General features: G+C 39.1%; 1 protein-coding gene across 18 annotated transcripts in view; it reads left to right on the top strand.

Moving 5' to 3' along the window:
- Hp1bp3 (heterochromatin protein 1 binding protein 3) overlaps positions 1 to 20,747 on the top strand; it is a 34,160-nt gene extending 13,413 nt beyond the window's left edge. For 17 of the 18 annotated variants that reach the window (XM_048350425.1, XM_048350419.1, XM_048350416.1 and 14 more), the window contains 8 exons: positions 2,636 to 2,779; positions 4,763 to 4,843; positions 5,354 to 5,505; positions 7,462 to 7,552; positions 15,076 to 15,235; positions 17,386 to 17,497; positions 18,838 to 18,951; positions 19,904 to 20,747. In XM_048350425.1, coding sequence (XP_048206382.1) covers positions 2,636 to 2,779; positions 4,763 to 4,843; positions 5,354 to 5,505; positions 7,462 to 7,552; positions 15,076 to 15,235; positions 17,386 to 17,497; positions 18,838 to 18,951; positions 19,904 to 20,198 — 1,149 coding nt within the window. In that variant the 3' untranslated portion in view covers positions 20,199 to 20,747. Of the gene's footprint in view, positions 1 to 2,635; positions 2,780 to 4,762; positions 4,844 to 5,353; positions 5,506 to 7,461; positions 7,553 to 15,075; positions 15,236 to 17,385; positions 17,517 to 18,837; positions 18,952 to 19,903 lie in introns of those variants that run through there. The other variant, XM_048350428.1, reaches the window with a different exon arrangement.
- The last annotated feature ends 1,252 nt before the right edge of the window (positions 20,748 to 21,999 follow it).

Raw genomic sequence — 21,999 nt, 5'->3', positions numbered from 1 at the left:
AGGATTGGGCACGGATTCAAATCATTTTAACCGAGTGGTATACAGAGGAAAGAGCAGCCTGGTTGTAATTCCAGATTCAAGAAGAGAGCACTTTCTCCATGAACTGGCAGATATTTCCTTCAGACCTATCCATTCCTTCAAAGTTCTTAGGCTCTCACATTATTTAGAAAACTTTTTTTCCTCTACTGTGAGTTCTGTTCTTTGTGTAGCCTCCCTTTAAGTGTTACACTTCATGTCCATTTGACCTTAATTTGAAGGAACATAGTTATGGTGAATATAAGGATCTAAAATTTTAAAATAGTGAAACAAGAAGTGTGGCCTATGCAGAATGTTTTTTGTGCATCTATGGATGTGTACATACACTTGTGTGTACCTGTATATGTATCCCATGAGTATTGTAAGTCATGGATTTAGACCACTAGTACTATTTTATTTATCAAATAGTCCTTATACCTACTCATATCTCTTGTCAGTTTTGTGGAACAAAGGATTATTTATTTTAGCATTACAGAGTTTTTTTCTGCTTGATTTTCTTGGCTCTGTTTTTTCTTACAGGATCAGGAATAAACTTTAATAGATTGTTAATAGCTCAAAGTTAATTACTGAGTTAAGTAGTCTATATTAACACAACTTAGTTTGTATAGTACAATCTTTCCTAGTCTACTCTCCTTGTTTGAAGGCTTAAAATGAGTCATTCTTCACTAATGTTAAAATGCATAAAATAACATTCAACTAAGTCTTTATTAAGTGGGACTAGGTTCAGTGCTAAATTCAATTTGCAGATGATAGTAACAAGATTAATGGACTAACCATGAAATAACTAACAGATGCTACTTCTCTGTGCTTCAAATTTTAAAGCATATGAAAAAAAAATGATTCCTGCTTTTAGATATAATGAGGTACTTAATTCTTGTGTAGGCATTAGTAACTAAGATAGAAATTGAAAAAGTGCTTTAAATTTCAATAGGACAGGGCTGGGGATATAGCCTAGTGGCAAGAGTGCCTGCCTCATATACACGAGGCCCTAGGTTCGATTCCCCAGCACCACATATACAGAAAATGGCCAGAAGCGGCGCTGTGGCTCAAGTGGCAGAGTGCTAGCCTTGAGCGGGAAGAAGCCAGGGACAGTGCTCAGGCTCTGAGTCCAAGGCCCATGACTGGCCAAAAAAAAAAAAAAAAAAATTTCAATAGGACATCTCAATTTTCACTCAAAAACTCTTAAAACTGTGCTGACTGAGCTGGGTGCTGGTGGCTCACACCTGTAATCCTAGCTTCTCAGGAGGCTAAGATCTGAGGATCACGGCCGGCTAGCCGTGGCACTGTGGCTCGTAGTGGTAGCACTAGCCTTGAGCAAAAAGTAGCTCAGGGACAACACCCAGGCCAAATTCAAGCCCCACGACCAATTTTTAAGAAAATTTTTCCAACTGTTGGCAGTGTAGCCCATGGGTAAAGCATCTGCTTAGGGAGGGTGAGTTTAAAGCCTAGTCCTTTCCCCCAAAAAAGTTTCACAAACTGTACCATCTGTAAGTGCAGCTTTGTTCTTTTTGTTCAGATTATGTTTTCTACTAACATTTATGGGAAGCCTGTAGAAGGATTGTTTTAGTGTACCAAAATTATCTCTCAATAAAATGGTCTAGACAAGTAATCTTTTTTATTTTGTTTTTTGCCAGTCCTGGGGCTTGAACTCAGGACCTGAGCACTGTCCCTGGCTTCTTTTTGCTCAATGCTAGCACTCTATCACTTGAGCCACAGTGCCACTTCCAGGTTTTTCTATATATGTGGTGCTCAGGAATCGAACCCAGGGCTTCATATATATGAGGCAAGCACTTTACCACTAGGCCATGTTCACAGCCTAGACAAGTAATCTTGTAAATGATAGAATGTTCCATGCTGTCCTCATTTTGATGTTATCTATCTTTTAAGTTAGGTGCTAGTGGCTCATACCTGTAATCCTAGCTATTCTAGTTGCTGAGATCTTCGGAGCAAGGTTTTGAGCCAGCCTAAGTGGAAAAGTTTATGAGACTTTTTTTTTTTTTTTTTTTTTTTTTTTTGGTCAGTCATGGGGCTTGAACTAATCATGTGGGCACTGTCCTTGAGATTTTTGCTCAAGGTTAGCACTGTACCACTTTGAGCTACAGCTCCACAGTTTTTAGGTATTTAGAGATAAGAGTCTCGAGGACTTTACCACCAGAGCTGGCTTTGAATCATAATCCTCAGGTCTCATCCTTCTTAGTAGCTGGGATTATAGGTGTGAGCCAGCCACCAGCACCCAGTACTATCAGACTCATCTCCAATTAAGTGGTAGAGTGCCAAGGGACAGAACAAAGTCCCAACTTCAAGCCCAGTTACTAACACACACACAAAAAAAAGAGAGAGGTATCTTCTAAATGAAGAATAGAATTTAAGTAGGAGTTTTTTTTCATTAACATACAGAACATTCAGATTATAGAAATAGTTAATAATGATATATTTCTTTACAGCCTAGGTGAACTTAAGTGACCTGAAGTACTATTAAATTCTTCCTTAACCATTTTAACCTGTTATCAAGCTCACATCCAAAATAACTTAGAATATGTATCAAGTTCTCTAATAAAAAATAAAATAATGTATATGATTTGATAAATCTGTTTTCTAGGCATGCTTCCAGAAGAGTGGTGCATCAGTGGTTGCTATTCGAAAATATATCATCCATAAATATCCTTCTCTGGAACTAGAGAGAAGAGGCTATCTCCTTAAGCAAGCACTAAAAAGAGAATTAAATAGAGGAGTCATCAAGCAGGTATTACACAGCTGTTAGAAACAGCAGCGATGCTTAGTCCATTTTTGGTAACATCACATTAGGCTCTGTATGTCTGTTGTTACAAACAAAGGTACGTGGTATTAGAATACTCCAGATTAATACTCAGGTTTCAAAAACAATGGTGTCAATTGTATTTATAATTTGTTTCTTCTAAGGGACAGAAGCAATAAAATGTGTTGTTTTTTTCTTTCCCCATCTTAATGTACTCTTACTTGGATTTTCTTTTTCTTTCTTTCTTTTTTTTTTTTTTTTGCCTGTCCTGGGCCTTGGACTCCGGGCCTGAGCACTGTCCCTGGCTTCTTTTTGCTCAAGGCTAGCACTCTGCCACTTGAGTCACAGCGCCACTTCTGGCCATTTTCTTTATATATGGTGCTGGAGAATCGAACCCAGGGCTTCAAGTATACAAGTCAAGCACTCTTGCCACTAGGCCATATCCCCAGCCTCTCTTACTTGGATTTTCTACAGGGGCTATTCAGGCTTGAAATTGTGTAGCCTTGCAAATTAAACGTAGTGTCAAGAAAATCTTACTACTGCAGTAGTCAAAAAGGATAATTGCTTCTGTCTTAGGTTAATAAACATTAAAGCTTAACTTACACAGCTAGACTTATTTAGAAATTAGTCTTGTAAATAGGTTCATCATAACTGATTAAGAGCATCAGAGGAACCTGAATATATTAACAGTGACCTTAAAACCAATATTGAGCTTGATGTAATCTACGTTGCCTTACATAGTTCATAGAATCAGAAAAGTTGGGACAGGGGTGTAACTCAGTGTAAAAATCTTTGCTTGCACTTCCTGCCAGCTAACTACCACTGTAGTCATGTCTCCAGCCCTAATTAGTGTAGAACTTTATGCCACTCTGGGTTTTAAACTGCTTACATGAAGTGTGTGGCTCAAGTGGTAAAGGCCCTGAGTTCAAAGTCCCAATATCACCAAAAATAAGAAAAATTCTGTTGAGGAACTTTCAGTAAATACTTAATTCCAAAGGTAAATATGGAGCCTCTCTCATATATCAGGTACTGTCAGATCCAGCAGTGAATAAACCATATCCCCTTCTTCATTTTAAATATCATTTTTACATTTTGTAAATGTAAAGATATTTACATGATATTTAAAATGGCCTTTAAAATGATCATTGATTAAAAGCTCTTACCTAGCCAATATGAAAGCCAAAGATGACCTAACACCCTCCTCCCTGTGTCCTAAGTGCATATCAGTGCAGCTTATAGGATGCATTTCTGCTTTGCCTCCATAGACCTGCCCTTGCTTCCATGCTTTATCAGTTAATGTGCTAAAAGTATTTCATCTTGATTGTTAATTGGTAACAACCCAAGTAAAACTAAGACATGGATAGCTGGTGTTTGTGAATCAACTTTTATTTTTTATTTTTATTTTTTGTGAATCAACTTTTAAAATTCTTTTTAAAAAAGTGCTTTCATATGTGGAAAATATGTGATATAACATGCCATTGTATACAGTGACTAAAAAATTCTTTAACTTTAGCATAAAGAATAAACTAATTAGTAAACTATGTGAAGCATTATGGTCTAAGACCAGTTAGAGTCTAAACTTGCCAAGGAGCTGTCTCCCTTGCAAGACAGTACGTTTTCTCTTTTGTCATGAGACTTTTGTCCCATCCTTTGCAGGTCTTTTTTTGTGATTTTTTTTTTTGTGGGTTTTTGTTTGGTTTTTTAATTTTAGACGGAACCTGGTGTCAAAGTGGAATTTTTCCCCAATTCTGTATATTTGGAAATGAAACTCAGAGGGTTAATTGGATTGATTGTTCAGTATTGAGTAATTAGAGGGTATCATAGCTAGGATCACATCCTGTCTTTGACTCCTATTGTTCTTTTTTTCTCTGAAGAGTTAATTTGTGACGTGCTCTGTAATTCCCTTAGTCTAGCAGAAAGTTATAAACATGAATACTGGAATGGTTTAAGATAAAACTGAATTCACTTTAGGTAAAAGGAAAAGGTGCATCTGGAAGTTTTGTTGTGGTCCAGAAATCAAGAACAACACCTCAGAAGTCTAGAAACAGAAAGGTAAGTCTCTACTGAAGTTTGAGCACTAAAATACTATTACTAAAGTGGAGTACTTAGTATTCTATCTATGTCAGTAATTTAAATAATTCTTCTTTAACCTTGTCTTACCAAAAATTGAAGATTTTTGTATTTTTAAATGGAACGTTCTAACTTTGAACATTTAAGTTGTGTCTTCTAGTGCTGCACTCCGTATTGAAGCTTAGAATAAGTTAAGATCTTTAGTCTATTTTTCCTTTTTACTTCTATATATATTCTTCACTCTTATGATCTGAAGTTTTTATCTGAAAGAAATTGCCAAAGATATAGGCCTGCCATGCCATGTTGCATGTTGAAGTCATTGCAGTGGAAGAGAGTGCACATGTACAGACCAGCACTCAGTTTGCACCATTGTGAAGTAGGAAAAAAAATGATAGCATTCAATTTGTCAGTCAATGGAGGAAAGCCTTTAAGTCGGAAACAGAATGGACTGAAAACCTACATTCTGTAATGACATAATTTTCAATATTTCAGAAGAGCTCTACAGTGTATCCAGAGCCACAAGTAAAATTGGAGGATGTGCTCCCCTTGGCCTTCACTCGGCTTTGTGAACCTAAAGAAGCTTCCTACAGTCTCATCAGGAAATACGTGTCTCAGTATTATCCTAAACTTAGAGTGGACATCAGGTATTAACCATTAAATTATGATGGGTTTTTTGTTTTGTTTTGGCAGGTCCTGTGGCTTCAACTCTGGTCCTGGGCGCTGTCTCTGAGCTTTTTTTTTTGGCCAGTCCTGGGCCTTGGACTCAGGGCCTGAGCACTGTCCCTGGCTTCTTTTTGCCACTTGAGCCACATCGCCACTTCTGGCCGTTTTCTATATATGTGGTGGTGGGGAATCGAACCCAGGTCTTCATGTATACAAGTCAAGCACTCTTGCCACTAGGCCATATTCCCAGCCCATCTCTGAGCTTCTTTTGCTTAAAAAGACTAGCACTCTACCACTTGAACCACAGTACCACTTTTGGCTTTTTTTTTTTTTTTTGGTCAGTCCTGGGGCTCGGACTCGGGGCCTGAGCACTGTCCCTGGCTTCTTTTTGCTCAAGGCTAGCGCTCTACCACTTGAGCCACAGCACCACTTCTGGACGTTTTCTGTATATGTGGTGCTGGGGAATTGAACCCAGGGCTTCATGTTGTATACGAGCCAGGCACTCTTGCCACTAGGCCATATTCCCAGCCTGACTTTTGGCTTTTTTGAGTAGTTTCTTGGAGATAACAGTCTCACAGTTTCCTGCCCAGACTAGCTTCAAATCATGTACCTCAGATCTCAGCCTCCTGAGTACCTAGAATTACAGCCATGAGGCACTAGCACCCAACTAAAATATGTATTATTCCTTTAGGTTCTTCTTTGTAAGAAGAGGCTGAGATCTGTGGATCATAATTTGAAGCCAGCCTGGGCAGGAAAGTCTCTGAGACTATTTTCATTTAAACCACCCAAAAGCCCAGTTAGAAGCATTGCTCAAGTATAACAGCTTGAATTTGTTGTACATATTCCAGTGCTGAGGGCCCCCTATGACTCTGTATCATCTCAGCATTATGTCCTCTTAGATACTCTTCATGTTTTTTTGTTGTTGTTGTTTTGTTTGTTTGGGGTTTTTTTTTTTTTTGGTGTCCATACTAAAGCTTGAACTCGGGGCCTTGTGCTCTTGTTTGGTGGCTGACCTTATACTGCCTGAGCCATGCCTCAATTCCAACCTTTTCCCTGGTTAATTGTGGATAAGAAGAGTCCTTTGGTTTTTCCTGCCCAGACTGATCTCAAATTACACTCCTCATATCTAAGCCTCTTGAGTAGTTAGGATTATAGACATGAGCTACTGGCATCCAGCTGTTTTAAAGTGGTTAAAGTAAATACTTTAGAGTTGTCACCATAGGGCTGCCTTTATTATCATCGTTATGATCATTTTGCCTTGTAAGTGCTTTTCCACTTGAGCCATATCCTAAAAGGCCATTTGGATTTATACACAACAGATTTGTTTCTCATGCTTTCTGGGGACTGGAAGTCTGAGATGAGGGTGCCAGTATGGTTGGGTGCTGAAGTTTCTTCTTTCAAGTTGCAGACAAACTCATTTGCACATGGTAGAAAGACCCCGTACTATTTTTTAAGTTTCATTTTGGAAGTTTTCAAACATACACAAAAAAAGTAACTTTCATATTAACATTCTTTTTTTAATTTTTTATTGTTAAGGTGATGTATTAACATCAATCTTAACAAACCTATTCTTAACATGTAAGTCCTTATGCAGAGTGTCCAAAATTATACTATAATGACTTTTACAAGTTAATGTTCTAATGTGGCCCACATAGTGCATTTGGTTGATAGGACCAACCAAAATCTTTGTCACTGTAGTTTGATTTTGATAAACTATTGGGTTTTGGTTCTGTATGTACAGATAATAACAGTTTCTTTAGCACTTGAAAAAAAGTCACTTGTTAAGGATGTCAGCAATTTGGTATTACATTTTTGCCCATTGTAGCAAAATTCTACATATAAGAATCAAGATTAGATCTAGGAATAGCCCTGAATCTTTATCTTCAAGTTTTTCTTTCATTGATAGATTTATCACTATTTTTTGTTTTTCTCTGCAGGCCCCAGCTGTTGAAGAATGCTTTGCAGAGAGCAGTAGAGAGAGGCCAGCTAGAACAAATAACTGGCAAAGGTGCTTCGGGGACATTCCAGGTTAGAAGCCAAAGGCTTGTTGAGAGGCATGCTTCTCAAAATTGGGGCTTAAGGACTGCCTCAGACTCTAAAATTTGAACAAGGACCTCTAAGACTTTGTTTCTATGTGTTGTACCTATCACTATTGACTGTTTTAGAAATTAAAACTAAGAGCCAAGCATGGTGGCACACAACTGTAATTCCAGTACTCTGGAGGCTGAAGGCTGGGGATCTTAAATTCAAGGCCAGTCGAGGCTTCAGATCAAGAGCCTGCCTCAAAATAAAGTAGGCTCATGCCTATCTATAATCCTAGCTACTTAGGGAGGATCTGTGTTTTGAAGTTAGCCCAGGTAGGAAACTCTGTAAGTCTTTATCTCCAGTTAACCACCAAAAATCTGAGTGGAAGCCAGGGGTCAAGTGGTAGAGTGCTAACTAGCCTTGAGCAAAAAAGTTCAGGGACAGTGCCCAGGCCCTAAGTAGGCCCTAAGTTGAAGCTCTGCGACCAGCAGGAGAGAGAGAGAAAGAAATTTAAACATTCATTTAGAAATAACAATAACAGACCCATATATTAAGATACATAATTCATGAAAAATTATAGTTTACCTGAAAAGAAATTAAGTGGAAAACATTTTACATTTTTTGCAAATATCTTTAATGTTTAGCTTTAATAGATAGTTAATATCTGTTCCAGTGTATTTTGGAGTCATGAAGAAAATCCATTCTCTGTTGAAGGGGTAACACTGATCAAGGTGCATTATATTTATAAGCGATTTTGTTAAATTATAGCTCCTTTTACAATTAGAGATAATAAAAACTTTTTTTCTTCATATCAGACAGGCATGTCACACAAGTGTGTGAGAACCCAATGATCATGCTTATAAACTGGAAAAGGATCCTTTTTTTTTTTTTTTTTTTTTTTTAAAGGGAAAGGGTAGAATACTTTGAAGGTAACTGTTAAGTAGTTGAGGGTGTTATTTTTTGATGCGGTACCAAAACTCAATAAATTGTAAATTATTTGTTTTATCAGCGTTATTGATAAACAATTTACACACCATAAATATATTTGATTTAAGTTAAAGTTTATAATTGTAAGATTTCTCTGATGTAATTGGCACCACAGTTTATTTTTAGATTATTGCATTATCCAAAAAAGCTCCTCTCAGCCATTTACTTTCATTTATTCTTTTGTTAGTCTCTGACTAAGCATAATTTGTTTTAGTTTTTCCATGTTTTAGCATATATCCATACTTCCATTTTGGGGTATAGTTTTTTTTTTGTTTATGTTTTTGGGTTTTTTTGTACCAGTTTTAGGGCTTGAAATCAGGGCCTGGGCACTGTTTCTTAGCTTTTTTGCTCAAGCCCAGCTCTCTACCACTTTGAGCCACAGCTCCACTTCCAGCTTTTGCTGGGTAGTTGGAGATAAGAGTCTCATGAAGCCTGGCATTGTTAGCTCATGCTGGTAACCCTAACCTACTCAGGAGAATGAATCAGCCAGGCAGGAAAGTCCATGAATTTAGAGTGCTAGCCTTGAGCACAAAAGCTCAGGAACATCACCCTGGCCCCAAGTCCAAGCTCCATGAAGTTGCATGGACTTTCCTACCTGGTGTTGGCTTCAAACAGTGATCCTCAGATCTCAACCTCCTGAGTAGCTAGGATTACAGGCATGAGTGAGCCTCTAGCACCCAAATGAGAATTACTGTTCCTTCTTTCTTGAATTTTCCAATCCATGAACATCAAATGTCATTTCATTGTAGGCTTTCGATTTCTTTTGTTGAACTTAAATGCTAGAATGAATAGAAAGTATGTTTTACACAAATGTCAGTGTATTTTTTAAATATATGAAAGAAGTAATTCTAAACTCACTTAACTAAGCATAGTAAATACAGAACTTGGTTGAAAATTTACAAGCATTACCTTCAAGTAAAGGCCAACTTGTGGGTGCCAGCAATAAGACAAAAACATTTAAGAGATCAGACATGGTAGCGTATGCCTATAAACTCATTCACTATGATGGTAGAGAGCATAAGAGAAGGATTGTGACTCTATTCCAGTTCTGCCTGAGAGTCCCTTATCTCAACAAAAATAAGCCATGATAATACACACTTACGATCCCAACTGTAACGGAAGGTCACAGTCCAAGACTAACCCAGGGCAAAAACATGCTATACTATCTGAAAAATGACTGAAGCAGAAAGGGCTGGAGACATGGTCCCTAGTACCACCAAAAACAACCCTGAGCATTTATAATAATCAGTTTCTCAAAATGACTAATTGTTAATACCTGTATGATGAAATTGTTTACTATGTTTGTCTCCATACTAACATCCTGTACATGTTGTTGTTCACAGAACCATATGCCTCTGCTACTAAAAACATATGTCCAGGCTTTTTTTACTCATTTTATTTTTATTTCTGTGCATACTAGTCTAGTACTTGCTCACAGCTGACACTCTACCAGTTGAGCAATGCCTCCAGTACATTGGCTGGTTATTTCGGAGGTGGAATCTCGTTTCAATCTCGATCCTCCAGATCTTGGCCCCTGAGTTCGGCTAGAATTACAGACATGAGCCATGGTCACCTGGCTAAATAGAAAGACATTTGCAACTTTTTAAATAGAGGTAGCAAGCCGAAGCTGGTGGCTCACACCTCTGTGAGAACTCTCATCTCTAATAAGCTACTCAGAAAAGCTGGAAGTGGTGCTGGGGCTCAAGTGGCAGAGCATTGGCCTTGAGCCAGAGAAGCTTGAGCCAGAGACATCGCCCAGGCTCTTAGTTCAAACCCTAGGACTGGCAAAAAGGAAAAAAAAGTTGGCATTTCAGCTCTTTGGAGAAAGAGCTAAGTCTAAACAACTTAGACCATCTTAAATTACTAAAGATGATTGAGTTTCTGACATACTACTTTAACTTGGATGTGAAATTCTATGCATAGATTAATGAATAGAATTCTAGACCACATCATTAAAGGTAGGTCTCCATAGACATTTAGGTCATCATTGCCACTGTAGCAACCCTCCCATGATGCAGTTCTTGACACCATGCTCCATATCTAATTTGTACATTCTTTTCCAAACGGACTTATTTCTTCAGAATTTATAGTCAGTACATTGATTGAACAGGAATGTGCACAGGAAAGTGGTGTCTGGCCACAATGTTGAGTTGAAGGTGAGGCAAGAAGAGATAGCTTTGCATGCATTATAATATATGACTGTCTGAGTCACACCTTCCTAAGAAGCCAATGAAAAGTTTTAGCGTTTTCAGAGTTGTGATCAAAGGTAGTCTTGTATGAGAACTGTTGCTTTAACCAACTTGTTTTTCTTATTCAAATGCCTTTCTCTAATCTTAAGCAAATAGAAATTTTTTTTTTGCTCTTTAAAAGAGGACTATTTTCCTTTGAAACATTTCTTGTCTCTCAAATAATAGTCTCCTCATGGTGGGATGGTATCACATGCAGGGCTGGTTATTGGCTGTAAAGATTATTACTGTTATGTTTTAATCATTTTGTTACTTTGCTGTGTTTCTAATTTACAATCTTAGTTTCTTTTTAATAGTCTTGTTATGATATTATATCTTCATCATTAAAACATAAGTGCTTTTGAAATTTTATCAAGTTCTTCTGCATAACTTTTCAAATTTTTCCCTCCCTTTTTTTTTTTTGTGGCAGTACTGTGGCATGAACTCAGGGTCTCAAGCTTTAGCTTACCTTTTTCACTCAGGGCTGGCACTCTACCACCTGAGCCACATCTCTACTTTGGCTTTTTGCCGATTAATTGGTGATGAGTTTGTCTGCCCCAGGCTGGTTCTAAATGATGATTCTCTCAGATGAGTAGCTGAGATTATAGGCGTGAGCCCCTATACACAGCTTCTCCAACTATTTTATGGTGTTCTTTGTAAACCGTTCTCTCCCTGCCGAGTTACTTGGCATCTTCAGTGTCCGGCTTAACATTCCTATACTCTTATCTGCTTTCTCTAGGTTTCTTCTATGGGAAACACATCATTTCCTTTTCATTTGAGGAAGAATCATCTTAAGTTTAGTGTTTTCCATTAGTATTTGTTTCTGGCAACATTCATTATCATTTGAGAGAATGTTACACTTTTCATCTTTATTTCTGGCTTCAACTTTCAAGGAGCCTCTTTTTCCATCAGATCTCTTCATGTCATTTGAAATGTCCGTAACTAACTTTTTAACTTTATGATTCATATCGTGTGTAAGCTCAGCTCAAGGCTGCTCTACCACTTGAGCCACAGCACCACTTTCGGCTTTTCCTGTTTAATCGGAGATAAATGGTCTCACCATCTTTCCGGCCTAGGCTGGCTTGGAACCGAGATCCTCAGATCTCAGTCTCCTGAGTATGTAAGCATTTCTTTAGTTTATTATATTCACTCTGTCTTCAGGATTATGTTGAGACTTTTTATACTGAAGTTATATTTTGTCATTTTTCTGCCTCATGGTTCTCATTTTTCAGTAGCTGATGCTGATTTCTGCTTTTATAATTGCAGCTGTGTGTCTCTTTTCTGAGATCATTCATTTCCCTCTGCAGGTTTCCAGCTGTTCTTTTGGTTCTGCATAGCAGTTCTATAGATGGTCCAGTATCACTTTCTAGTTTCAGAGTGTATATTTCCTGGAATGCAAGCAGCTCACTCATAAAATTAAAGACAACAAGTATATTTAATTCTCTCTGTGTGTTTTTTGTTTTTGCTTGATGCCTGTTCTGGGGCTTGAATTCAGGGCCAGGGTGCTATCCGTGAGCTACAGCTGCACTTCCAACTTTTTGGTTGTGAATTGCAAATAGTCTCACGGACTTTTCCTACGTGGGCTGACTTTGAACCACAGTCCTCAGATCTCAGCCTCCTGAGTAGCTAGGATTACAGGCATGAGCCACTGGCACTTGTCTATTTAATTTTCTCTTTGTCACTTTTGGATTCTTCATGAAAGATGCTTTTCCAAATGCTTTTTCTATGCTTCTGAAATGATTGTGTGACTGGTGTTCTTTATGGTATTAATGTGAACTGTTATTGGATTTTGTGCTAATTCCTTAAATGTTAGTTGCCATGTGGGACTTGAAAACCATATTAGTAAACTCTTTTCATGTAGCTTATTGCCTTAAAATTATTGGTCTGTCTTGAACTTTGAATAGCTCTTTGAACCACACTTCATAAGTAACATAATGCATTGGTTATTTGAAAAATAGTGGCTCACTGAGTTAGGCTACATAGGTTTTTCAAATGTTCAACAGTTTATCATATAGTAACAAAAATCGTAGTTATTGATGCCAGCCATTAGTCTCATAAGAACACTGCTTAAGTGTTAGATAAATAGTAAAAGATGATAGATACAAGTTTTCTACAACTTAAATTTTCTTTTGAAAGGTTGAATTTTGCACAGGCTTCTAATCCCAGCACTTGAGAGGCTGAGGCAGGAGGATCTTGAGTTCAAGGGCGGCCTGAGCTACACAGTGAGACCCTATCTCAAAAAGAGAGACAGACAGAGAGGAGGGGAGGGAAGAAGGTAGGTTGAATTTTGTCATTGGCAACAAATACTACTATTGTTTTTCTTGAAGTGACAGGCTCACTTCTTCTTAGGATCTGAATAATTAGCTTATCAGTAGTCCCTTCAAGTCAAAAAGATCTATAAGAACACCATTAGTTCAGCTCACCATTATACTTGCATATGTAGCACATGTGCTTTATTCAGTCTTCTCTCTTCATTGCATAAAATGTTTAAAAGGCCTGTCTGTGTCAGGGCTGGGGATATGGCCTAGTGGCAAGAGTGCTTGCCTCCTATACATGAAGCCCTGGGTTCAATTCCCTAGCACCACATATACAGAAAATGGCCAGAAGTGGCACTGTGGCTCAAGTGGCAGAGTGCTAACCTTGAGCAAAAAGAAGCCAGGGACAGTACTCAGGCCCTGAGTCCAAGCCCCAGGACTGGCCAAAAAAAAAGAGGCCTGTGTCAGGTTTTGAGGGTTAAATAATTATGCTTAATTGAAGTTATTCCTAAGTGAAACTGGCATTAAAAAAAAGTCGGGGGGGGGGGCTGGGAATATGGCCTAGTGGTAGAGTACTTGCCTCACATACATGAAGCCCTGGGTTCCGTTCCTCGGCACCACATATATAGAAAAGCCAAAAGTGGCACTGTGGCTCAAAGAGTAGAGTGCTAGCCTTGAGCAAAAAGAAGCCAGAAACAGTGCTCAGCCCCTGAATTCAAGCCCCAGGACTGGCAAAAGAAAAAGAAAATATACGTATCTTGTTAGTGAAGACCATAGACCACTTGTATACTTGTGCCATCAGGACAAATATAACAGATCACCTGTTCGTTTAGTTACAAATACAGTGTTGACCTTTAAGATTCTCTAAAAGAGACTCAGAACTTCTAGGAATTTGTGGATCACCCTTTCAAGAACTAGTCTTTTTTTTTTTTTTGCTGCCAGTCCTGGGCCTTGGACTCAGGGCCTGAGCACTGTCCCTGGCTTCTTTTTGCTCAAGGCTAGCACTCTGCCACTTGAGCCACAGCGCCACTTTCTATATATGTGGTGATGGGGAATCGAACCCAGGGCTTCATGTATACAAGGCAAGCGCTCTTGCCACTAGGCCATATCCCCAGCCCCTCAAGAACTAGTCTTTTAGTACACTTCTACTTATCGCTACCTGCTTTGTTGCCCAGTCAGCCTTGAAATATGCTATGTAGGACTAGAGTGGGGCTTAGTGGTAGAGTGCTTGCCTAGCAGGCATATGAAGCCCTGGGTTTGATTCCTCAGCACCACCTAAACAGAAAAGGCTAGAAGTAGTGCTATGGCTCAAGTAGTAGAACACTTGTCTTGAGCAAAAGCAGCTCAGGGACAGTGCCCAAGCCCTGAGTTCAAGCTCCAGGACTGTCAAATAAGGTCTTCAAAGCTTAGTTATACATTTTTTAAATAAAGAAACATGCTATGTAGTGTTCTTTGATTGAGGTGGGGGAAAGAGTTATTTAGTTGGGGCTTGAACTCAGAGCCTAGTTTCTGTCTTGGCTTCTGCTCAGGCTGGCTTTGAACTGTGATCCGTTAAATCTCTGCCTTCTGAGTGGGTAGGACTATGGATGTGAGCTACTGACACCCAGTTTGCTGTTTAATATTCTTTTACATGATATCCTAAGTATTTATAAAGTTTTTCTTAGTATAGGGCGCAGGATGCAATGTAGAAGAATATGGTTATTTTCCTTTTAGAATTAAAAGGCTTTTGTCACTTTTCATTTTTCAGATTCATAAAATGGAAGTATTTCCAAAAGTCTCAGGTTTTTTAGGAACATAGCAAGTTAACCAGTTTGTTGGGGTAGAACTGTCAGTGTCTTTTAAAATGAGTAGGGTAGAAGAAAATATCCATAAGAGGGTTGGGACTTCTCAGATTGATACCTGGTGAATGGGAAGAGAAAATCCCTAACCTGACAATTTATTGTAAAACATATCTGTGCTGATGCAGGAACTCCAACCCACCTGGTGCAGAGGAGTCTTGTCTTGACCTGCTTTGGGAGAGTGTTGTCTTGATGCTTTTCTCTTCCTCCTTGGAAAACAGCTAAAGAAATCAGGGGAGAAACCCCTGCTTGGTGGAAGCCTGATGGAATATGCAATCTTGTCTGCCATTGCTGCCATGAATGAGCCGAAGACCTGCTCCACCACTGCTCTGAAGAAGTACATCTTGGAAAACCACCCAGGGACCAATTCTAACTATCAGAGTAAGAGCCGATTTGTATACATTTAACTAAGAATGGGGGAATTTTCTTGTGGAGGAAAAACTCCTGGAAGCCAGGCCCTGGTGGTAATTGTAGCTACTCAGGAGGCTGAGGTCTGAGGAGCACCCTTTGAAGCTATCTCAGGTAGGAAAGTCCATGAGAATCTTTATTTCCAATTAACCACCAAAAAACTCTGGAAATCATTCTGTTAATGCCACCATGTTAACTATTGGCTATGAAAACTAAGAGGAAATGGCTTTACAAATTTATCAATTAAAAATTAAACACAGAGGGCTAGACATGTGGCCTAGTGGTAAAGTGTTTACCTAACATGCATGAAGCCTTGGATTCAATTCCTCAGTACCACATAAACAGAAAATGCTGGAAGTAGCTCTGTGGCTTAAGTGGTAGAGTGCTAAACTTGAGCAAAAGAACTCAGGAACAGCTCCCAGGTGAGTTCAAAGAAGCCCCACAACTGACAAAAAGAAAAAATGAAACACAGAAATAAGGCTTACTCTATTGCTTTTGTTTGTTTAAGCCAGTCCTGGGGCTTGAAATCAGGGCCTGAGCACTGTTCCTGGCTTCTTTTTGCTCAAGGCTAGCACTCTACCTCTTGAGCCATAGTGCCACTTCCAGCTTTTTCTGTTTATGTGGTGCTAAGGAATCGAACCCAGGGCTTCATGCATGCTAGGCAAGCACTCTACCACTAAGCCAAATTCCCAGCCCCTACTCTATTGTATTTTATTTAATAAACTTTTTTTTTCTTTTTTGAGAATAGGACCAGTGTAGATCACACTGGCCTTCAACTCGATCCTTCAGCCTCCATAATGCTGGCATTAGGTGAGCACTACCACACCTAACCAAGTGTTAGCATTAAGTTAGAATGGCTGCTGATCAGACGTTTGTTTTACTTTATTATAAAACTTTTTCTTGATAATTTATAATTTACATAAATCTCCTGAAAGATACCCTTTTAATTAGTTTATCTTTATCTTTAATAGAGAAAGTATTTTGTTTTTATTTATCAGCCATGGGACTTGAACTCGGGTCCTGAGCATTGTTTCTAAGCTCTTTTGCTCAAGGCTAGAGCTCTACCACTTTGAGTCAGTGTCATTTCCAGCTTTCTGGTGGTTAATTGGACATAAGAGGCTCACAGGGACTTTTCTGCCTGGGCTGGCTGCTATCCTCAGATCTTAGCCTCCTGAGGAGTTAGGATTACAGGCGTGAGACACCAGCACCTGGTGAGTTTTGAGGCTAGCCTGTGTAATATAGCAAGATCTCATCTCAAAAAAGCTAAAGTAATTTTGAAGCTTTACTGTTGCCTTTTTATTTGTTTACTTTAGTGGCAGGATCTCCCTGTGTAGTTTATGCTGGCCTTGAACTCAAGTTCTTCCAACCACACCCTCCCAAGTTCTGGGATTAGAGGTGTGCACCACCATGCCTGAATCATTATAGTGGTTTGGGAGGGGTTTTGGTTTGGGGATTTTTTTTGGTACTGGTCCTGGGGCTTGAACTCAGGGCTTGTATGCTGTCCCTGAGCTTTTGTACTCAAGGCTAGAGCTCCACCATTGGAGCCACAGCTCCACTTCCAGCTTTATTCGATGGTTAATTGGAGATAGTCTCACAGACTTTCCTGCTTGATTTGGCTTTGAACCCTGATCCTCACTGAGACTATAGGCATGAGCCACTCGTTTTTGTTATGTCTATGTGTGAAAAATGATTAATCAGGACTTTGTGTGCCATGATAGTATTTTGTTATTTGCTGATTTATGAAGAATTTATTGTGTTCCCTTTAAGGTATGTCTCCTAGGTGATTGTCAGTTCCTGTAGGTACAAATAGGTGCCTGAGTGAGTGGAAATAACGACAGTTTCCTGCTATTAATAATTTATATGCTGCCTTAGAACAAGTTATTTAACTGTTCTGTGCTTCTGTTAATTTTTCTCTGAAATGAGGAATTGGGTCCAAATGAGTAATTGTCCCTTTTCACTATAATTTAATCTCCCCAAACTTTTGAGCACTAATGTTTACTGAACTGGTACTTTTGATCACAGAGAATTCACTCAAAGGACATTGATTGGTAGACATCTGTGGTTGAAAGGATACAAATCTGACTAGTTAATAACTTAGCTCCTTCTTGAATTCTTTTCTTCAGTGCATTTGCTGAAGAAAACCCTGCAGAAGTGTGAGAAGAATGGGTGGATGGAGCAGATCTCTGGTAAAGGATTTAGTGGCACCTTCCAGCTCTGTTTTCCCTATTACCCCAGGTGAGCTTTTAATGAAAACACATGGCCATTATAATTTAAAAACCTAAATCTAGGTTGCAGACCTGTTTTTGTTTTTGGTTTTTGCCAGTCCTGGGCCTTGGACTCAGGGCCTTAGCACTGTCCCTGGCTTCTTTTTGCTCAAGGCTAGCACTCTGCCACTTGAGTCACAGCGCAAATTCTGGCCGTTTTCTGTATATGTGGTGCTGGGGAATCGAACCAGGGCTTCATGTATGCCACTAGGCCATATCCCCAGCCCCATACAGACCTGTTTTTAAAGTGTCTTTCACTTAGTACTATACCACTGAATATCCAAAAATTAGAAATATCTGAAAATAAATGGTACCTCGGGCTTTTCTTACCTTTAGCTGTCCTGCCTGCTAGAGTTTATTGCTCAGCCAACAATAATACCATTCAGGCAAAAGATTGCTTGAGAGCCTTGAATGGCCATTTTAATGTTTGTTCAATCTTTATCTTTTTAAATGATAACAGGAAGATTATCCTGGGAATTAGTTTATTTAAATGTCATGCTGGGAATGTAGCCTAGTGATAGAGTGCTTGCCTAGCATATATGAAGCCCTAGGTTCTTTTCCTCAGCACCACATAAACAGGAAAAGCCAGAAGTGGCGCTGTGGTTCAAGAGGTAGAGTGCTAGCCTTGAGCAAAAAGAACCAGGGACAGTGCTCAGGCCCTGATTCCAAGCCCCAGGACTAGCAGGGGGAAAAAAAACCAACAAGACTTTGTGGTCTTTTACCATTACTGTGAAGGCAGAAAGTATGTGCTGCCATGCATACTATATTCTGTCTTCCAAACTAGCTACTACTGGGAATCCATTGGTTCATTTAATTCAGGATATAGCAGGACTGATGACTTCGTATATGTGTTCAAAATAGTGAAATTGTATCATGGGTTTTTTTTTTATTTATTGACAAGGTGAACAAAGGGGGTACAGTTACATAATAAGGTAGTGAGTACATTTCTTGTGATATCTTTTATACCCTCATTTTTCTTTCCCTTCCCTAGATTAGGTAGGCATATATACACTATCCAGTGTACCAAAATCATATACAGTAACCATGTATGTAGAGTACGCCAAAGGAAATTCACCTAGAACATTAAATGTAACATCAACAATAGTATCCTCCTGTGTCCTCTCGGAGTTGTTTTTGCTTATCCTCGTCTTATATGATCCATGTTGTTTGTAACCTAAGGTAGATTTTTTTGAGGGAGTGAGGGCAGAAGTGGACAATGACATTATTTTCCTTGTCTTCTGCAGGACTTCTATTTCACCTGTTTGTTCTTTTTTCTGTCCGTATTTCTATCTGCTCCCTTTTCTTTCTTAGCCCAGGAGTTCTTTTTCCAAAGAAAGAGACAGATGACTCTGAAGATGAAGATGAAGATGAAGATGAGTCATCAGAAGAAGAATCTGAGGATGAAGAGCCTCCACCTAAGAGAAGGTGTGGATTGTGAAGAACCTTTATGTGACAGGAAATAAGTAGCCAGTACTAATAAGTAGCCAGTAGTAGTACTAATAAGAGGGGCTAGGGTAGTGGTTCAAATAATCACTTGGGATCCATCTCAGCTACTACATATAATATTTGAACTTAACCTTCTCAAGAATTCAGGGACTTTGAGCTTGTAGCAATGTGAATGTAAAACATACACTCTGGTTAACCTATATATACTTAATATATGTCTTCAGGAAAAACAATTCCATGTTTTCCTATGGAAATTTCATGGAATTATATGTAAATTTCTATGACTTGGTTGAATTACTATATAAATAAGTCTCTACTTTTAAAAAAATCAAGTTAAATTCCTTTTTTTTTTTTTTTTTTTTTTTTTTTTGGCCAGTCCTAGGCTTGGAATCAGGGCCTGAGCACCGTCCCTGGCTTCTTTTTGCTCAAGGCTAGTATTCTTCCACTTCAACCACAGTGCCACTTTCAGCTTTTTCTGTTTATGAGGTGCTGAAGAATCGAACCCAAGGCTTTATGTATACAAGGCAAGCACTCTACCACTAGGCCATATTCCCAGCCCCTTAAATTCCTATTTTTAACACTGACTTTTGCTTTTGCTATTTCTTTTTGAATGCGGGTGTGTGCACACACATGTGTGCATCAGTCCTGCAGCTTGAAGTAGGGCCTGGGCTCTATCCTTGAGTATTTTTGCTTAGGGCTATACTTGAGTCACAGTTTTGCTTCCAGCTTTTTGGTAGTTAAGAAGTAAAAGTCTCACAGGCTTTCCTGCCTGGGCTGACTTTGAACCATGGTCCTCAGAACTCCACCTCCTTAGTAGCTGTGATTACAGATGTCAGTCACCAGTGCCCAGCCTTGCTGTGTCTCTTAGGCAAGGTATCTGCTTGTATTGGTCAATGAATACCCCCATGTTGACTCTTCACTGGTCTCACAGGTTGCAGAAGAAAACTCCGGCCAAGTCTCCAGGGAAGACTGTATCCGTAAAGCAGAAAGGATCCAAGCCTGCACCTAAAGTCCCAGCTGCCCAGCGGGGAAAAGTTAGGCCCCTGCCCAAGAAAGCCCCTCCTAAGGCCAAAACTCCTGCCAAGAAAGCCAGACCCTCACCATCAGTCATCAAGAAACCTAGTAGTAGCTCTTCAAAGAAGCCTGCAACCAGTGCGAGAAAGGAAGTGAAATTGCCTAGCAAGGGTAAATCTACCATGAAGAAGTCTTTCAAGGCAAAAAAGTAAATTGTTCAGGAAGAAAGGGTATCATGATAAAATTCAAAAGTCTAAATATTTTATTAGATCAGTATGCATTTGTTTTAGTTTAATGCTTTTCTCCTCCCATGTGGACATTGTGGGGAAGGGGGTGGACACATAAACCAGTCTAGGCATTTGTTAGCTTTAGGACATTGTTCCTACCTAGCACCTGCCCCTTCCCTCAGTCACTTAATTTCTCCAGTAATACTGGACTCCCAAACTATGGAATCTGTACTGTCCTTTTTGCTGCCCCCCCCACCTCTATTCTTTTTTTTCCTTTTTAATTATCTGATTTGGCTTCTCATTTCCCCCTTCCAGTTTTATCTAAACAGTTGCAGAGATTTTTATATTTGTAGAAAGCATCAAAAACAGGATGCTGGTCAGGTGCTACAGGAGGCAGGCTAGCACTGACCAAATCGCAAAGCCTGCCTAGAGAATTCAGTTACAGCTCTGGGGCTGGGAATGTGGCCTAGTGGTAGAGTGCTTGCCTAGCATGCACGAAGCCCTGGGTTTGATTCCTCAGCCCCACATATACAGAAGAAAAAGCCGGAAGTGGTGCTGTGGCTCAAGTGGTAGAGTGCTAGCTAGCCTTGCACAAAAAGAAGCCATGGACTGACAAAAAAATAAAAATTCAGTTGCAGGTCTAATAACTAATCCTATATCTAAAAGTCACTCCACTAACCCTTTCTCTCCAATGTTAAACCCAATGGCATCTTTGCTTCTTTTGGCCACTCTCTCCTTGGTCAGTTCCAAGGTATTTTCATAGGCCAAGAACACTGCAGTCCTTAGCGGCGAGGACAACGTTTATTTGCCACTTGACTTACAACGACGGGAAAGTATGGGAATATATTGAATCTGATTTCTGGTGTTACCTATGTTACCAAAAATTAAAGCATATAAAGTCTTCTCTATCAAATGTTAAAATATATTTTTTAAATATTTGGAGCATGAATTATCATTTCCTATTTGCCTTTTTTTATAAGGAAATGTTGAGAGAGTTACATCATTGCTAATGTGGAAATGTTAAACACAATTTGCTAACATAAAATAGATTTCAGATTCATCTGTGGGTTTCCCCTACTTTCCAGAGTACTTTTGATATCAAGGAAGTGGTTTCCTTTTTGAAATAGCTACCAAAAAAAAAAAAAAAAAGATAGAAAAAAGCAAATGAAGCCCTACTACCTAACCCTTTTTTATTTGCGTTTGTTTCAGTATTGTGAAGTTGTGTTAAATAGCACTAGCTTTCTACTTGAGAAATCCCAATTTCTGGTTGTCATATATCTTCCCTGTGGCACTTGACATTTTAATTGTCTTAAACTTTTTGGTGTACATCTTCTGACCCCTTGAGTGCCACCAGAGACAAAAGGTGTTTGTTTTACATTCATTCCACTTGCATTGTCTCCTGGGATCCTCTTGCAGTGTAAGTGTGGCTGGGAAATGGACTTGAGAAAATTGGCTTGAATTAGATCATGATCATGTGTGATCCCATCATGAATTCATTGGAATTTGTGTTGCATGTTAAGGCAATCTTTCCTGTTGTAAATCTTCCTTTTTTAATGTACATATATTTTGAAAAACATGAATAAACAGGAAATTTTAAAAGCTGCCAAACGAGTTGATGTTCAAAAGTTTCTATATATCCCCAGAAGTAGCTCAGTGCTTTCCTCACTTTGAGTCTCACCTGCTAGCAGTAAGCGGCAACTATCCCTCCCATTTTTAAATACAAGTTACTGCTTTTGAAATCTTGTTTTAATAGTAAATGTTGTTTCTAACTATGTCAAATGCTAGT

This window comes from Perognathus longimembris, chromosome 7 (assembly GCF_023159225.1).
Source record: "Perognathus longimembris pacificus isolate PPM17 chromosome 7, ASM2315922v1, whole genome shotgun sequence".
In the NCBI taxonomy this organism is placed as follows: domain Eukaryota; kingdom Metazoa; phylum Chordata; class Mammalia; order Rodentia; family Heteromyidae; genus Perognathus; species Perognathus longimembris.
The sequence above is the reverse complement of the archived record's forward strand: the minus strand, read 5'-3'. Positions and strand labels throughout refer to the sequence as shown.